We start from the raw sequence: 19660 nt of genomic DNA, 5'->3' as shown, positions 1-19660 counted from the left end.
TGGGAGAAATGAGCTCCAGCTGAGTGATGAGGGCTGACGCTAGACTGCAAGGAGTTGAGAAGTGAGTGGGAGGCAAGAAAGGAGAGAAAAGTGAAGACAGCTCTTTTTGTCCCCAGGATTTTGGTTGCAAAAGGGAAGAGAAATTATGGATAATAGCCCGAGGAGAGGCTAGGATCAAGTAAAGTGTTTTTTGAAAGGTTAGAGGAGCATTTGGCACATTTTTAAGCAGTAAGGAAGGAGCCAGTGGACAAGGAAAGATTGAATATTAAGGAGGGACAAGGGATGCTTGGGAAACACAGATTCTAGAAGAAAGGCAAGGAAGCCTCATAACTATCTCCCAAATCAAGTCCCCTAAAGGCTTTAGCTATACTTAAAAAAAAAAAGACCAGGTCTCCCTCCTGCTAAATGAGCTCAGGGGACATTTTCCAGCACTTCCTCAGAGCAGCTTCCAAAAGAAAAATAGACAAGAAAGTCCTGCAGCTCATTTCCTTTCAGCTGAACTCTGTCCCATTTCCATCACCCCCAGCATAAGGATGCAAAGCAGCTGGAGAAATTTAAGACGCATTCATGTTTGAATGCTCCGGCTGCTCTCTCACCTGTATTCAGCAACTTGTCCAGCGTGTTTCTTCATTGCTGTTTCAGAACTCATCCCATAGAAGAGCTTTACTTTTTGACCATTCCTCTCAATTACTTCACCAGCACATTCTGTGTGACCCGAGAACATCCCTGCCAGCATGACGAAATCAGCACCGGCTCCTGCAAAGGGACAAGGAAAATGGAGAGGACAAGAGAGGGCAAAGTCAAAATTGCCTCTGAGATCATTGTGTGCACAACACATAGAAAATTTCTATCAAGCATGACCTAGAGCCAACAAACCCACCTGCGCTACCTAAAGGAGATAGACTGATGCCCCCACAGAGCCAGGAAGCCCTAGCATTTAACAAATAACCTGAGCACTGAATTGTAGAGGCAAATGGCAGGTCGATTAAAGTTGATGAGAGGAGTCTATTAAAGAATGATCACCATACAAACAGAAATCCAAATCCCATAGGCTCATGGACATTTAAGAGTTGGAAAGGGCATCTTAGAGGTCATCTGGGTCAACTTCCCACCCAGAGCCACTGTGGCTATATGACTTCATTTATTTATTCTTTTTTCATTATTCATGTCATTTATTTATTCATTTATTTGTTTGATAATTTATTTATTCCACAAAAACTATATGACCTTAGGTAAGTCACTTCCCTCTTAGCTTTGGTTCCCTCATCTGTAAAATCAAAGGATTAGACTAAATGAGGTCAAAGAATTCTTGCAGGTTGTGAATCCATAACCCAGGGCTTAGATGGGTGCCTGGCACATAATAGCTACGTTATAAATTCTTATTAACTTACTAATTTTCCAGTGCCTGTTTAAATACCCTCCAATGGAAGGGGCTATGTCTTTATTATGGTTTTCTCCTAATCTGAGTCTTCAGAAAGGCACCCAAGTGCATTACATTGTATATGAAACTTAGATAACATGACAAGGTTGAAAATGGTAGGAAAAGTCCACAGAAGTCTGAAAAGCTTTACATTTCTCAGACATCATGTTCTCAATATTTAACTCCCATTCTTAATAATAATAATTAGCATTTATATAGCACTTTAAGGTTTGTAAAGGACTTTACAAATATCATCTCATTTAATCCTCACAACCATCCTGGGAGGTTGGTGCTTTGTTATCCCCACTGAAGCTGAGGCAAGGAGAGGTTAAGTGGCTTATCCATGGTTACACAAATAGTGAGTGTTGCAGGCAGGTTTTGATTAGATGTCTTCCTGACTCCAGATCTATACATCTATCCACCGCAACTCCTAGTTGCCTATATTATAAGAATTAAGGAGTCATAATAAAAATAAATAATTTTCCATTTTAAATATTAGACAGTATGAGTTTTTCACCAGGTTATCCTGCTGAGAGGTTGGAGCATAGGTTCCCAAAGTGAGCAATACCACCCCCTGTGGGGTTCTGGAATGATTCAGCGGGGTGGTAGTACCCTTGGGTGTAATTGGGGGCACTGAATAAAAATAAGGGGGCAGTGGAATCATAAGGAAAGAAGAGAAGGCTGAAAAACATACATGTTTCATCTATTGTGTAACAGAGTTATAATGATTACATCATTTAAACACCCAAAATGCAAATTATAACCAATCGGTGGTTGTCTGCCAACAGGTCTTAATAAGCAAGTGTTGGCAGGTGAGCATGGCAGGCATTGTTGGGAAGTCCAGCATGCATCAGCAGGAATACATGCATGTAATGACCTGTTTACAATACTATACTATAGTTACATGATGCAATATTGCATAATCAAAATTTCAATGCATTTTTTCCTTCTTTTTTGTTGTTTCTATCTCATGATTCATTCCATTGGTTATAATTCTTCTTTACAACTGGACTATTATGTAAATAAGTTCAATGTGACATATATGTAGAACCTACATTGGATTACATGTTGTCTTGGGGGGAGGGGAAAGAAGAGGAAGGGAGAGAAAATTTGGAACCCCAAAACTTGTGGAACTGAGTGTTGTAAACTAAAAATAAAAAAATAAATTTATTAAAATAAAAAAAAATTAAATTTCAAGGCAGGAAAAACCCCACAAATTTACAACAAATTATTAAATTTAAGATGAGGCATTTTTCTAAAAAAAATTTGTATTTTTTTTGAAATGACACAAATTTTTTTAAAACCCATTAAAAGGTTAAAGAAAGTATATTTCTAGTGGAGTGCTGAGTAATTTTTTTTGAAAAGGGGGTGATAGGCAAAATAAGTTTGGGAACCTCTGGATTAGAGGATGAGCACCTCCTAAAGGTCATGGATAGTCAAAGTTGATTGACTGCCTCTCTGTCTGTCCTGTATAAATGGGATCCTTTTGGTTAAATAATACACACAAATCTTCTACATATACAACAGAGTAAATTCCACTAAGGGCCTACAGAATGTAGGCCAAGATATCAATGCTCTGACTTCACATGTATAATCAATATCATATCACTTGCCTTCTCAAGGAGTTAGGGAGGGGGGATAAGAGAGAATTTGGAACTCAAATTTTTAAAAAGTGAATGTTAAAAACTGTTTACATGTAATCAGGAAAGATAAAATGAATTTTTTTTTGGAGGGGGGAAGGCAGGGCAATTGGGGTTAAGTGACTTGCCCAAGGTCACACAGCTAGTAAGTGTGTCAAGTGTCTGAGGCCGGATTTGAACTCAGGTCCACCTGAGTCCAGGGCCGGTGGTCTACTCACTGTGCCACCTAGCTGCCCCAGATACAATGAATTTTTAAAAAGAAAAAGTTATTAATGATTTTTGTTGTTGTCATTCAGTCATTTTCCATTCTTCATGATCCGGTTTGGGGTTTTCTTGGTGAAGTTATTGGAGCAGTTTTGCCCTTTCCTTTTCCAGCTCATCTTACAGATGAGGAAACTGAGGCAAAACAGGGTTTAAGTGATTTGCCCAGGGTCACACAGCTAGTAAGTGTCTGAGGCCAGATTTGAACTCAGGAAGATGAGTCTTCCTGACCCCAGGCCCAGTGCTCTATCCACTGTGCTCAAGGGAGCTTTTAGTCATGAGGTTGGTTGGGGATTGACTGGCCAAAGCCCTTACAAGAAGAGGAGATGGTGAGTGACTCCCCCTGAATGGCGACCCTAACGTTTTGTGACCGGTCACTTTGAATTATCTACACAAGAACATTCAGAGTTCACCCTGTAGTTTACAATCCCTCCTCAGTATTCTTGACTGGAATGTGGAGCAGGCTAGAGACCCCTCCCACGTGAACCAGTTGCTGGTTCACAAGAGGAATCCTCTCCTCTGCTGCATGCTTGGGAGTCCCTTTAGCTTTGTGCACCCAACAGGAGTGCTGGGGAGGAACGGCCACTGCTTTCTCCCTGGAGAGTGCAATGGGACAGAAGGAAGACTGGGCTAGGAAGGAGACTTGACTTCACCAAGGTGACGTAACCCCTGATGGGCAGAACCCGCAAAAGCATCCATTGCTAGGTTCCCTATCCACCCATCCGTGGCCTCCCTAGACGTTTTCAGACTACAGACTTTTCACTACTGAGTAAAACCAAGAGGCCGGAGGCAGAAATGTTTCCCACAGTGTCAGATCCACTGAGTCCTTAGGCACCAGAATCTGGGTCCTGCTGTAATTCTGAGCACTGCCCTCTGCTGCCCCCTTGTGTGCCTCAAAGGCATAATGGAAGTGCTCTCAATATCCTGGAACAGGTTCAAGGTAGAGAAAGGCAGGGGAAGGGGAAGTCGGAAAGTGATAAACCATCTCCCCTGATCTTCATGTCCACTTCTCCAAAAAGACTTCCTAAGCCCCACCCTCTAATCAAGAAAAAAGGGTGCATCTATGTGACCTATAAGGGCTGGGGGTCATCACAGAAAAGAGGACTTCCTAGAGCCAGGAGTTAGGAGACCTGGGTCCCCTGCTCTGAGACCAGCTTGCTACACGGCCTTGGGTTAATCCCTTCGCTTCTTCTGTACATGCGGGACTGCGACGAAATGATCTCTGAGGTGCCTTTAGCTCTTAAGAAAAAGTCCTAAATTCTGGTTTCTGGCTTAGTAGAGCAGGTAGGGTCAGGGAAACTGGCCAGGCTCCCATGTGATCCTAACAGGCACGAGGAAAATGGAGTAAGATCATGTCAAGAGAAACCCAATGGGAGGAAATTCTAATCACTGCCCTGAGAACTCTTCTGCTCCTTCCCCTTATCATGCCCCAGCTCCCACCCCCAGACTTCTAAGTAAGCTCCTGCATTCTTGTTCCTCTTTCACGCAGAACCCTTCCTTCCCTCCCTCAGCCCCATTCTTCCCAATGGATGAAGCTGGCTACCATCTGTGCCTATGCTTACCAAATGCTTTGGCGACATCTCCTGGACAAGTGCAGCCTCCGTCCTTAAGAAAAGAGAAAAAGCAAGTCAGTCAGAACAAGGCAGGAAAGCAGAGCTCCTAGTTCCCTCTGGGATTGGTGCAACTCTGGGGGATCTGTGCAGGATACGCACATGAATATTTCTACACCCTAAGTCATATTAAGCTGTAGAAGGAGAGACAGAGACAGAGAGAGAGAGAGACAGAGAGAGAGAGAGAGAGAGAGAGAGAGAGAGAGAGAGAGGAGAGAGGGAGAGACAGAGAGACAGAGACAGAGAGATGGGGAGAGGAAGAGAGGAGCGATGGGAGAGAGGGAGTAGGATGGAGGTAAGAGAGAGGGAAAGAAAAATTGAGGGGAGAGAGATGGAAGAAGAGGGAGACAAATACAGAGGGGGAAAAGAAAGGGGGGAAGGAAGATAAACAGATATGTGGTGGGGAGAGTGGGAAAACTTATGTTTCAATAGGGTATAATAGGAGAGGCACCTCAGTTTTCTCACTTGTAAAATGAGAAGCTGAACTCAATGACCTTTATGCTTGCTTTCACCTCTAAAGCCAAAAAGATTGTAGAGCATTTATGCCCTCCCCACCTAGTTTATTTTCCATTTTCCTAAAATATAGCAACCATGCTAAAACATGTTACTTCTATTTAATTTTAACAACCATTTTGAAGTCCCTACTATTTGCAAGGCCCTATGCTAGATATTAGGGATGAGGTGACAGACAGAACTCAGACCCTATGCTCATCGGGCTTACAGTAGAATGGGAGAAAGCCCAAATACACAATAATAAAAAGTGTGCATTGTACTTGGAGCTACCACACTGGATGAATGCAGGGGGGGTGGGTAAGGGGAAGAAATCAAATCAGGCCCAGGAGCCTTTTCCCATTACCCTGGCAGGGGCCTGCCTCATTTACCAAAGGACCTCTGGCTCCTCTGCCCCTGGGGAGCAGAACCTATCACTTCTGCCTATGGTCTCCCTGAGTTTATTTTGGTTTTCATTCGAGCAAACCCCATTTTAAACAGCCAGAGTCAGTCATCATTGCAAGCTTCTTCATTGTGTATGCACAGTGCACCCAGGAGGTGGGGAAAATGTACTATTGGGTTGGAAATAGTTTCTGACCTCATCCTACATGAGTGGCTTACATAATCCATCGCCAGGCACTGCTATTTCTGCTCCCGTCTTCCTCTCCCTGGGCCATTCGCACTCGTGTTTATAAAACAGGGCTAACACTTTTGAGTTTCGGATTTAATTGTTAGCCTTTCCCTCCCTGCTTGAAGTGTGCTAGTAACTGGGTGGTGGATGGGGTGATATTTTATTTGGCACAAATGGCAAATTAATCCAAGGGAAGGGGAAAGGATATTGGGTTGTTTCCTCCTGCATTAAAAAAAAAAACCTTCCCACTTCATGCGGATGCTATCATGCTTATATAATTTATACCATTCCCCCTAAAGCCAACTCAAAAATCATTTGGGGCAATGTATATCATCCAACCTTTTTGCACATCACTATATCTCCTACGTAGCCTATTTCTAACCCTTCAAAGTGGTTTCATATTTAGCAAGAAGACAGCAACATGCCCTCTCTACGAGCACTGAGCAAATATGTGTGTATGATGATAAGGAGGAAGAGCATTTAAACTTATGACTTCTAACATGGGATGGAGGAGAAACAGAGCAGGGCACTGGGGTGATGGAGAAGGACGGTTATGTCTTCCCCACAGAGCACAGAATTATACCCTCTATTTCATGAGCATGTTAATATTTAAAAGCACCTCCCTCACAATAACTCTGTGAAGTAGTATTAAGTACAAGTAGTTAGCTCTATTTCACAGATAGGAAGACTGAGGCTCAGAGACATTCAGTGACTTGTCCATGGCCACATACCTATCAAGTGTTAGAGTCAAGACTTGAACATAAGCCTCATGACTCCAAGTCCAGCACTCCTTCTAAAATGACCAAGAGGATGATGGCTTACTTCATACCTTCATCTCATTCATCTCCATCATGTTTAGTTATAGATCAGGACTGTACTTAGAAGTTAAAAGAGGGGCACCTAGGTAGCACAGTGGATGGAGCATTGGATAGAACACTGCCGTTGGAATCAAGAGGACCCCAATTCAAATGTGGCCTCAGATGAGCTGTGTGATCCAGGGCAAGTGGGTAACAGAAAGAGAGGAGAAGGAGAAGGAGGAGGAAGAGGAGGGGGAGGAGGAAGAGGAGGGGGAGGAGGAGGAAGAGGAGAGAGAAAATCTACCGCACAATCATAGGATGGGGAAACATGGTTTAACATCAGCTCATGTGATAAAAAAACACCAACTTAGCAAAATCAATATTCTCCAGCAATGGACAGCAAATGCCAAATAATCTAATGTGAACATCGTCTCCATTACAAGAGGCTTAGTGTCATCTAGTCCTGCTGGGCTCTGCCCTGAAGTGCCATATCCTGTTCTAGGTGCCACATCTTAGGAAGAGCTTTGACAAACTGGAACACTTAGAAAGCAAGGCAACAGAACTGGGGGAGGCCCAGTAACAATGTCATAGGAATATAGTTTAATGGAACTGGGGGTGTTCAGCCTGAAGACTTGAAGGGCATATGAGAGCTGTTTTCAAATATTTAAAGGGCTGTCATGCAAGATAGATTAGACCCATTCTTCTTGGCGCCAGAGGGTAGAATGTTGACCAGTGAGTAGACATTACAGGGAGGCCAATTTCAGCTCAATATAAGGAAAGAAATTCCTACCACTCATAGCAGTCCAAAAATGGAACAAGCTGTTTCATGAAATAGTAGTGAGGGCTCCCTTCCCAAAAGTATTCAAGCAAGGCTAGATGTGGCCAGCAATCAGGGATATTGTAGAAGAGACTCATGTATCAGCTTGGGGGTTAGACTGGATGACCTAAAATGTCTCCTCCAACTCAAAGATTCTGTGATTGTAGGACTGCCAACAAGGAGTTAGGCCCATGACAGGGACCTAAGTCGCAACTACCCAGAAGGAAAAGGGGCCATTAGCACTGTACATGGCAATAGCCTGAAGAACTGCATTGTTCCCAGGAAAAGGGGCATTTCAAGGAGTAATTGTGGAAGACATTGTTATTGTTGTTCAGTCATGTCTGACTCTTCAGGATCCCATTTGGGGTTTCCTTGGTAAAGATACTGGAGTGGTTTGCCATTTCCTTTTCCAGCTCATCTGACAGATGAGGAAACCGAGGCCAACAGGGTTAAGTGACTTGCCCAAGGTCACATGGCTAATATGTGTCTGAGGCCAGATTTGAACTCAGGAAGATGGGTGTTCCTGACTCGAATCCCAGCGCTCTTCCCACTACACCACTTAGCTGCATTATTAGATAGCTTTCACAAGTTTTTTACTCTATTATGGCTAACAGGGATAGCAGCATGCTGTGACTAGCTTTGATTATCTGTGACTATTCTAGGCTACCTTTCTGGGCGTATCTATTTCTAGGTAACACTACATATTATTGTAAGATTACTCATTCAAATAAAAAAAGATCTTGAGCCCTGAGAAACATCTATAAATAGTGCTATATCTACTGTATGGTATAGAGGGTAGCACTCTGGACTTGCAGTCATGTAGAACCGAGTTCAAATCCAGCCTCAGACACTTGACACACTTACTAGTTGTGTGACCTTGGGCAAGTCACTTAACCCTAATTCCCCTGCCTTCCCTCCTCCAAAACCCCCCCAAAACAAAAATAGGAAGTAATTAGAGGCAGCTAGGTGGCACAGTGGATAGAACTCTGGCCTTGCAGACAGGAAAACCTGAGTTCAAATCCAGCCTAGCTGTGTAACTCTGGCTAATTGCTGTTTACCTCAGTTTCCCCATCTGTAAAATGGGGATAATAATAGCACCTACCTCCTAGGGTTGTTGTGAAGCCTTGCTATAGTTGAACATCATATACTGCCTTATAACGGCCTCTCAAGAGAGGCAGAAACAATGGAGGTGAGAACCATTTGATTACGGCAGATTTCTTGAACATATGGCATGATAGCCCCTTGCTCAAAAGTAGTTCCCCCCAACCAATGCCTGAAATTCCACCATCAGAGAGTCATGTTCCCTTAGTTTCAAATACAAGTATCCCTAGTAGGGGAAACACATTGAATCAGTAATAACTTTTAACCTTTTTTGTATCATGGACCCTTTGGGTAGTCTAGTGACGTGTATGGACCCCTTCTCAGAATAATATTTTTAAATGCATAAAATAAAATACATAGGATTACAAAGGAAATCGATTAAATTAAAATATGGAATTTTAATAAATTAATAAATAAAATTTTTTAAAAATATGAATTTTTTTTTAATTTTGTAGACCTCAGGTTAGGTGCCTTTGGCTTAGAGCACATACATTTATCAGATTCTTTCATTCCTAAAAGGAAGGCTTCGGAGCAGTAATTCATTAGGCACCTAGAGTGGGAAAAGGGAAGGTTGAGAGATTCGGGATATATGAAAATCAATTAAAAGGATGCTCAAAAGGGAAATAGGTAAGAGTCAATGAGAACAAAATGGGCCTACTTAATAATTTTGCCCAGGGCTGACTGTAGTTACAAGTAGTAACATTTCTCATGGTATTTGTGAGTATTAAGGGACTTTAAAGGCCATCGAGTCCAATCTCATTATTTTATTAATGAAAATAAGGTCAATTGCTAACATACAGATTATCCATTTATAACTCAGGCTCTAAGGGTTCATTAGTATGGGACCATCTCCTTACTGGTCAAAGTCCATGCCCTCCTAGAGGAAGAGTAGCTGGACACAGATGGTGAGAGACAGAGAGAATAATGGGGCTCCTTAGACTTTTTGGGTTCTTCTGGCCTCTAGCATTAAAAGGGAAGATGGGAAATTTCAACCTCTCTTCAGAACAAGGAAGACTCTGGGAAGAAGCTTACATGAAAGGAGCTGGCAGTTTCCATCTTGTATCCATCCATAGTTTACTACACTATTGACTTTGGGGATTTTGCCTTTGGGTGAAATCTGGGACCCTCTCTCTCTCTCTCTCGTTTAGCTGAGTTACATCACTCCCAATGAGAGAACTCCTTCAATCTATATTGTCTGGTATAAACATAAAGATAAATATACACACAGATATGTATATATATATATATATACATATACATATACACAGGCACACACATAAATGTTTCACATGTATACTTTCTCTGGTTTCTGTTTTGCTATCCATTTGGATAAATGAGTTTCGTGTGTGTGTGTGCGTGTGTGCATGTGTGTGTGTGCGCGCGCGCGCGCGCACGCGCGTGTTGGTGGTATTGGGTTGAAAAGCCAATGTCTTTTTTCTAATGTGTTTTTCTAAGTCAATTTGCAGCCCATGGGGATCCTTAGGTATGGTTTAGTGGCGCCCATTTCTATTCAAGCTTGACACCACCGGTCTAACCCACATCTCTCCATCTTTTCCGGAAGAATAATTTGAGAGACTTTGTTCAGTGCTATTCTGAGGTCTAAATAAACAATATCAACAGCATTCCCCTGCTCCACTTGTACTGTAATGTCTACTCCTTGGGAGCCAGAGTTGTTGTATCAACAGGCACAGAGAAGGTGCTTAATAAATGCTTGCTGATTAGCTGATTGAGTCATCTCTGTCAGAAACATTGCCTTTGTTAATGGGGGAGCTAGGTAGTACATTGGGTAGAGTGCTGGGCCTGGAGTCAGAAGGATCTGTGTTCAAATCCAGCCTCAGACACTTGCTAGCTTTATGATCCTGGGTAAATCACTTAACCTCTGTCTGCCTTAGTATCTTCAGCTGTAAAATGTGGATGGTAACAGTACTTACCTTGCAGGATCCTTGTGAGGCTCAAATGAGATATTTGCAAAGTACTTAGGAGAGTGCCTGGCATGTAATAAGTGCCGTATAAATGCTTATTGTCTTCCCCTGTATTGGTTCAACATATTTCAATTTTGATCCTCCCCTATTCTCCAAAATCATCATTTAAAAAATCCACTTTTTGCTGTCCTTAGCTTTTTTATCCCACCTCAGGTTGCTCTGAGATTTAGCCTTCACGATGCTATTCTTTAGGACCAGACCACTCCTGAATACAAAAGGATTCGGCTTACCTACCCTTGCTTCCATCTTTAGAATGTCATTTTAATGTTTAAATTGGTTATGATCACTATGGGCCTGCACTTTTGATCAGTGAAAGTTCGTTGTATCTAGTGGGCCTGAGCAAGATTTACTACACTGTACTCTAGCCATCTTTTAGCCATGTCACCGGATTCAAACAGCTTCCCCCCATCCCTGCAATTAAAACAACATTACAATTCCTGGAAAGAACATGTCAATCAGTTGTGCTACGATGCTATTCACAATCCATGTGAGTCCCCAGATCAAAACTCTCTTCTGGTCATGATTCCCTTTATGTATTGTTTCCTTCTCCTAGAGTGTAACTTTCAAATCAGTCAGTCAGTCAATAAGCATTTATTTATTTCTTACTATGTGCCAGACACTGGGAACACAAAGGAAGGCAAAAGAGTCTTTGATTTCAAGGATCTTCTGTTCTAATATGGGGCAGCTAAGTGGCACAACAGATAAAGCTCCAGACCTGGGGTCAGGAAGACTCACCTTCCTCAGTTCAAATCTGGCCTCAGATACTTACTAGCTGTGTGACCCTGTTTACCTCAGTTTCCTCATATGCAAAATGGGTTGGAGAGGGAAATGGCAAACCACTCCAGTATCTTTACCAAGAAAACCCCAAATGGGCTCACAACTCTACCCAAGAGTCTAACATGACTCAACAACAACAACAACATATTCTAACTAACAGGGGGAGTCAGCATATAAATAATTAGTCAGATATAAGATATACTCAGTATAAATGGAAGATAATCTTAAAGGGAAGAGACTAGAAAGAGCAGGAAATGTCTCACTTTTTCTATATGTATTCCCAGCAGTCAGCACAGTGCCTGACATAAATTGAGAGCTTAATAAATGCCTTTATAATTCATTATCTTTCCCCTAAAAACCAGCCTTCTTTCTAATTTTCCTATTTCTACTGAGAATACCACCATCCTGCCGTCCATTCAAGTTCTCACCCTCAGACTCATCCTTAACTCGTGGCTCTCCCTTAGCCTAGCACCTGCTGGTTAATAAGTGCTTATGTACTTGACTTACCCACATACACACACACACACACACACACACACACACACACACATACACACACACACACACGCATATATATATATACACACATATATATACACACACATATATATATACACACACATATACAGACACACACACACACACACACATAATCCCTTCCTCAAGAACCTCTCTCTTGCCTCCAGGATAAAATATAGGCTGTCCCAAAAGTCTTGGTGCAGCTTTGAGCTCTGATGCAATAAGTGGACACCCTCTTTTCGCCATTTAAAATTCTTTACAATCTGCCTGCAGCCTGCATCTCCAAGATTATTACACATTCCTGATTTCATATATTTTAAGTTCCAGCCAAATTGTCTTTTTCCAGTCTATCCCCCATGCCTGAAATGTATTCTATTACTGCTGTCCCTTAGAATCCTTAATTTCCTTCAGTGCTCAGTTTAAGTGCCACCTCTTACATGAGGTCTTTTCCCAGATCCTTCCTCCTCCCCGCCCCTCACCAATTACATTGTATTTACTTATACATATACATGTTGTTTCTCTGATAGGATGTAAACTCCTTGAGGGCAAGCACTGTTCCATTTTCGTCTTTGTATCTCCAAGTGTCAGACACGATCTGGAACACAGCAGGGCATAGTACAGGCTTATTTATCAATTTATCTGATCCACAGCAGTCTTTTTAGGGAATACTCATTTCTGCTCTTCATCAGGATTATTTCTCTTTGCAGCTTCAGAATTTTGTTTGTTTCTGAGATCTCACCGTCGCTCCCAGGCTGGCTTGACTTGCAGAATTTTATCCTATGAGATCTGACCTACCCTTTCTCTGACCTCTGCAATCTGTCCTCCCCAAAGCTGGGGTTCATTTCAAACTCTGAGCAGGTTTCCTCCCACCTCTGAGATGGATTAATCTCTTCTCTTCAAAGGCCTCCCTCATTTCTACTGCCAACAACCAGTCCCCTCCTGGTTGGTGAGAAGCTCATCCAAAATAGAATTTTGCCTTGTGCATTTTCCATCTTTTGAAGAATGAAATGATCATTAAGGAGAGTCAGGAGACATTGAGCTGCTCTGATTTTGGCAGAGAAGGCTAAAGTCCATGGAGGAGTCATGGAGCTCCCACCATTATTACTCTAACCCATTTCTCTGCCAGCCTTTTGATCTGCCTCCCTAACACCTCATTGATTTCCTGTTTCTGTTTGGGTCTTGTTTCTCTCTGATGTCCAATGGCATTATCACTTCCATCCCTGCCTCCATTAATGTTTAACCAACTGTTCCTTCATGCTTTCCTCCTGTTTTCTCAATTTCCTCATCTTTATATACAGTCCTCCTCTATTTCCTCCAACCTGATCCTTTTTTACCTGTCCTGTTCCTTTTGAATAAGGCATATCTATCCAGAACCATATTCCAGTCATGGGTCACATCCCACCAATTCTCTCTGTGATGCCTATAAGATCAAATTTGCCTCTTTACATACAGAGTTCCTTTTTGTTCCCCTTTTTTTGGCTACACAAACTTTGTGTATTCAAACATAAATGACTGAAGCCAAGGATTTTACTACTATCTATAATATTATTCTTCCTATACCCTGTCAATATATCAGCAGGGTTGTTTCTATATTTTCCTTTTCATCTTAAAGTCCTTTTGATTAAATTTACAAGACACAAGACAAGTACGTAGTTATCCCTTGTTAGGTATACTCCATACCTTGACCAATAGCCTGGCATTTCTGTATTTTAAACTGCGGTCCAGAAGATCAAATCCCTATTTTTGTAACCTGCCTTCACCTGCCTTCCTCTTCTGCAAGTCATGTCATCATTTCCCTGATGTCATTGTCCTCTTCAAGAACAAAAGACAAACACAACCTGGGCCATCCTTTGATTAACTTCTCAAAGAGGCCTATTCACTGAATGGGCATTACCTTACTCAAAGTGAGAACCTGGAAAGATCTTAGCCTAAAAAGGCCAGGATCTCCCAGTGCATCCTGGGACATCTCCAGTCATCCTGATGAATATCTGGCCACTGGACCCAGATGGCTCTGGAGGAGAAAGTGAGGCTAGTGACCTTGAACAGCCCTCCTTCACTCAAATCAAAGTCAATTGCAAGTCATGTCATCATTTCCCTGATGTCATGGTCCTCTTCAAGGATGAAGGACAAACACAATCCTCTTCTGAAGCCTGTAATGTTATATAGCCTTCAGTTTATAAAGTGCTTTAAGGTTTATTGTTGTTAAACCATTTTCAGTCATGTAAATGCTTTGTGACCCCATTTGGGGCTTTCTTGGTAAAGGTACAGGAATGGTTTGCCATTTCCTTCTCCAACTCATTTTAAAATGAGGAAACTGAGGAAAACAAGATGAGGTGATTTGTCCAGGGTCACACAGCTAGTAAGTGTCTGAAGACAAATTTGAACTTAGATCTTCTGGATTCCAAGTCTTGCACTCTCACCACTGTGTCACCAAGCTGTCTCTAAGCCTTTAGATATAAAATGGATTCTACAGATGATCTAGTCCAATCTCCACCCAAGTCCATAGCAAAATATCTCTGACAAGAATCATCCAGCTTCTAATCGAACATTGCCAGTGAGAGGAAACAAACTGTATTATGGGGCAGCCCATGCTAAAAATAATATATTTGAGAAGTGCTGACTATTATTATTATTATTATCATTATTGAAGTAGAGAAGGCAGCATGGAACATTGGAAAGAACATTGGCTTAGGAGTTGGAGAGCTCGGTACAAATTCCACCTCTCCCATCTGCGTGACCTTGGACCTTCTTCAGCCTAGGTTTCTTCATCTGTCCAACGAGGGAATCAGTCCAGATGGCCTCTGATATCCTTTCCAGCTCTCAGTCTGTGATCCCGTGATGCTCCTTATGTGTAGAAATGACTCTGGGTTCTTGAAGGCCATGCCCACAGACTGGCATGAGTTCTGGAAGGTCTTACCAACCTGAGAGAGTTTAAAGGACAGTCCTGGCAACAGAACATGTCTGTCAGAGGACCACTCTAAATTAATATCAATTGGAAGGCTTAGGCAGCTAGGTGATGCAGTGGATAGAGTGCCAGGTCTGAAGTGGAAAACAAATTCATCTTCTGAGTTCAAATCTGGCCACCGACACTTACTAGCTGTATGATCCTGGGTAAGTCACTTAACTTTGTTTGCCTCAGTTTCCCCATACTGGAAAATGAAATGGCAAACCACTCCAGTATCTTGGCCAACAAAAATCCCAAATTGTGCCATGAAGAGTCAGACACAACTGAAAAATGAGCGAACAATGACAAGAGAGGCTTATGATCAGTAGTTTGGTTGTGTAGTGATAAGTTTTTAGTCATGGCAATCCATGAAAGAGAAAAAAATACAAAATGGCCCTCATTCCTAGGTGGCCCCATTCCACTTTGGCAGTAATGAAAGCAAAGTAGTGGAAATGGGTATGGAGTATTAAGAATCCCATCATTTTTATACCATCAATAAATATTCACTTAATGGTTGACACTCTAAATATGAGACATTTCCATTAAGCAATTAGTTGACACAACAGTAAAGGAGTTGCTACACTTTGACTTGTCTTTGTCCCTCTTAAAATAGAACAGAGAATTGAACACAATACTTCAAATGTGGTCTGACCATGGCAAGATGCAGTGGCACTACTATTTCCTGTGATCTTTCCGGAATGCTACATTTCTTTTAATTCAGCCAAAGTTTATATTGGTTCAGATTGAGTTTATGAGCAACTAAAGCACTGAGACCCACATGCTAACTTTGCTCCATTCACTATTAGTACAATTTTTAAGCCTAAAAGTAACATTTTACATTATTTGCTTTTACCTTATGGTTTGGATTCAGCATTAATAACTTATTGAAATGTTATGACCTTCATTCTGTCATCATGATATTATCTATTACTCTAAGGGGTTTTTTGGTCTTCTTTAGATTAATAATTACATTTCTTATATCTTCATTGATTAAAAAAATATTGAAGAGAGTAGGACCAAAAGGACCAATTAATAAGGTTGATGTGCTGCAGTAAAAAAATGCATTATGAAAACCAAATAATATTTTTGCTGCAGAAAAATGCACCATGAAAACTATTTTTAAAAAATTATTCAAGCTGGTATTCCTTTGTAAACAGTTAAACATGAGCTGGCTGTTTTTGTCACTCACACTGCAGAGCTGGTATTGGGACAAATGTAAAGACCAGACAATTTGAAGAGTTTTAGGGAAGGAATGATTATTTTTTTTTTTTAAAAAAAAGCCAAATATAGAGAGGGAACATAATATGGCAGCAAAGATGTTGAAATGGGAGTCAGGGAAACCTGGGTCTTGTTTCTGCTCAGCCACCATCTAGCTCTATGACAGTTTGTAAATGACTTCATCCTGGGGTGGGGGGTGGTATTCTCAGTTTCTTCATGTTTAAAATGATAGCAATGTACTACATTATTTTGAAGGTATCTTTCAGCTTCCAGTTTCTCTTCATCTCTTCATCCTTTCATCTCTTAACCTAGGTGTGTGAACTTACATTTTTAAATATTTTAACAATATATCAATACAATTGTTTCCCTTTGCATTCCTATGTTTTTTATTCTATGCATTTAAAAATAAGATTCTGAGAGAGGGTTCACATTCTTCACCAGTCTGCCCAAGGGGTCCAGGGCACAAAAATGTGATGAACTCCTGCTCTAGTGAATTATATAGAAGAGAGGGAACAGTCTCCATATCCTTGATACACGCTGGGCTCACCCTGAATTTTTCAGATCTGTGCTTTACTGGAAAACACTCCTGCTTTTTTAAGTATGGAAGAAAAGCTCTCTGCATTACAATAAACAGAAACACTATCCCAAGCATAGCCCCCTGGGCCCAACTGACTCCTTGCTGTGGCTTGCTTCTGCACTTTAATAGAGCAGATGTGCTATTTCAGCAACTAAAGTATAAAATGAGACAGCTGGCAATTGGACAAAAAGGCAGTAACCAAAAAGTCTGATGGGTTTCCAGTGGATACAGAACTATTGGCAACAGAAATGTAATTGTGAAACAACATTAGAAAGTGGCTGTGGAGTGATGATACTTTTGAACCTCAGCTAGTTCAACTAGTTAGCTCAGTGCTAATGAGGCCAAGGTTATGGGCTCCTTTCCTCCACAGGCCAGTTAGCATCACTTTGTTCTATGGCCACAGCTGTCTCACAAATGTGTGTGTGTGTGTGTGTGTGTGTGTTTGGTAATAAGGGGGAACCATGTGAGGAAACATGGCTGAGTCCATAAAATCCATTACCAGTTCCAGGAAAAATCCAGAGTGTACATTCTGCTTGGATGGAGGCAGGAGGAAGGACAGTCCCAGTTGGCCAGTCAGCTGGCAATTGTGTGCCGGACACTGTACTAAGTCTTGGGGATACAAAGAAAAGCAAAAAAAAAGTCCTTCCTCTCAAGGAGCCCATCTAATGGAGAAGCCCCAGATCACTCAGTTTAGCTGATCTCATATCTCTTATAAGATGAGGGATGTAGCTAGTCTCAAGCTCATTGTCAGCTGAGATCTAAAGCATGTTCTCCAGTGCAGAGCAGCATGGGAAACAGAAAGATCACTATGGGGTTTTAATCACAGTAGTATCATGTACACACAGTAGAGATTCAATAAACACTGATTGACTGAATGATTAATTGATTAGAAAACTTTAAAGGAAGCTCTTTCTTGTGAAAAGCAATAGAGGTCTACTATTGGTTTTATACTATTTAACTTTTAAAAGGGAGAGGGGGCTGACACAGAGAACATATTTATCAAACTGATAAAGAACACAAAGCTAATGTGGTTACTTAGCACCATGACAACAGGATGGAATGGTGGGCTGAAAACAACAAGATATAATTCAACAAGGATAAATGCAAAGTTTGACATTTAGGTGCAAACAACAAATTCCACAAGTACAGAAAGAAGGAGATCTGGCTTGGCAACTACCTATGTGAAAATGATATTCAGGATTTAACTGATCACAATCTTAATATAAGCCAACAATATAATGCACCCACTGAAAAAGGAAACATGATTTGAGGCTGTATTAGCAGAGGTATACTATACTGATCAGCAGGGAATTATATATTACTGTCCTCTGCAAAGGTCAGATCACACCTGTAAGGGTCATTGTATTTGATTCTGGGCATTTGCCACTGAAAAACCAGAATGAATCCAGGAAAAAAAGGAAACCAACATTGTGAAGAGTCTAGAAGCCGTATTTTATAAAGAAAACATCAATCTAAAGAAGAAAAGAATGAAAGAAGACATGAGACAATGTCTAATTATTTGAAGGGCTGTCATGTATCCAGAAAAAAGGGGGAGATAGTTTTGTGCTATGCTGCTCCTGAAGGCTGAACTGGAATCAACAATGATGGCCAATTTTAAATGATAATTTACAATTTACATACATAGTCTCATCGCATGATAATTTTGTGATATATGTACTGCATTATTATACTCATTTTATAGGTTAAAAAATTATATCTCAGAGTGGTTAAATGACTTTCTCAAGGTTTACACAGGTAATGAGAGGGAGAGTTAGGGTTGGACCCAGGTCATCTGATGCCAAGTGCTCTTTATGCTAAATATATCCCAGCTGCCTCACTGGGCAGAAGTTACGAAGAAACAGATTTCATTTCCACATAAGGGAGAACCTCCTATGAATATACCTATTCAACAATGGAATAAGCTTCCACAAGTGGTAGTGAGTGCCCCTTAACTGAATACAATTAAGCAGAAATTGTATGGCTGTGGGTAACCATGGTGAAGAAATGATTATTGAGTAGGAATTGTACTCAAAATTAATTGAATTGAGCAAATGATTATCGAATATGTATTATGTGCAAGGCACTGTGTTAGGTGCTGGGGATACAAAGACAGAAACAAAATAATTTCTGCCCTCAAGAAGCTTAAAGTCCACTTGTGGATAAAACATGTACCCAGATAAGTAGCTACAAGGTTACATGGAGAGAGGAGAGAAAGACGGACAGAGACAGAGGGAAGAGGGGAGAAGGTGAGAAGGGAGGACTAAAAAAGGGAGGAGAGGGAGAGAAAGATGAGGGAGAGAAAAGAGAGAGAGAGGGGAGAGAGAGGAGAGAGGGACAGAGAGAGAGAGAGAGAGAGAGAGAGAGAGAGAGAGAGAGAGAGAGAGGAGAGAAGAAAGAGAGGAGAGAGAAATGGAGAGAGACAGAGACAGAGACAGAGACAGACAGAGAGAGACAGGAGAGAAAAAAGAGAGGAGAGAGAGAGGAGAAGAGAGAGAGGGGAGTTGGAGAGGAGAGAGAGAGAGAGAGAGAGAGAGAGGGAGAGAGAGAGAGAAGGAGGGGGAGAGAGGGAGAGAGAGAGAGAGAGAGAGAGAGAGAGAGAGAGAGATGGAGAAGAGAGAGAGAGAGAGAGGAGAGAGGAGAGATAGGGGAGGGAGAGAGGATGAATAATTGGGAGGGAATCAAGGCACATTTCATGGGGAGAGTAGGAGCTGAGCTGAACTGAGCTAAGACTTGAAGGAAGATGGAGATTCTGAGAGGTGAAGATGAGCAGAAAGAGAGTGTTCAAGGTACAAGAGACAGTCCATGAGAAGAAAGAAAGGCAAAAGAAGGAAGGAATGCCAAGTTCTTGGGACAACCACCAATTCTGTTTGGCTGGAA

The 19660-nt window shown here is 41.5% G+C and overlaps 1 protein-coding gene across 4 annotated transcripts in view; it reads right to left on the bottom strand.

Moving 5' to 3' along the window:
• The window catches only part of GMPR (guanosine monophosphate reductase), an 86197-nt gene that overhangs the window by 12182 nt on the left and 54355 nt on the right, over positions 1–19660 (bottom strand). For all 4 annotated transcript variants that reach the window (XM_036759727.1, XM_036759753.1, XM_036759736.1 and 1 more), the window contains 2 exons: positions 4884–4926; positions 597–756 (listed from right to left, as the gene is read on the bottom strand). In XM_036759727.1, coding sequence (XP_036615622.1) covers positions 597–756; positions 4884–4926 — 203 coding nt within the window. The remainder of the gene's footprint in view (positions 1–596; positions 757–4883; positions 4927–19660) is intronic.

Source organism: Trichosurus vulpecula, chromosome 1 (assembly GCF_011100635.1).
Source record: "Trichosurus vulpecula isolate mTriVul1 chromosome 1, mTriVul1.pri, whole genome shotgun sequence".
Taxonomy (NCBI): Eukaryota; Metazoa; Chordata; class Mammalia; order Diprotodontia; family Phalangeridae; genus Trichosurus; species Trichosurus vulpecula.
Note: the sequence above shows the minus strand (reverse complement) of the source record. Positions and strands in the feature narration are given on the sequence as shown.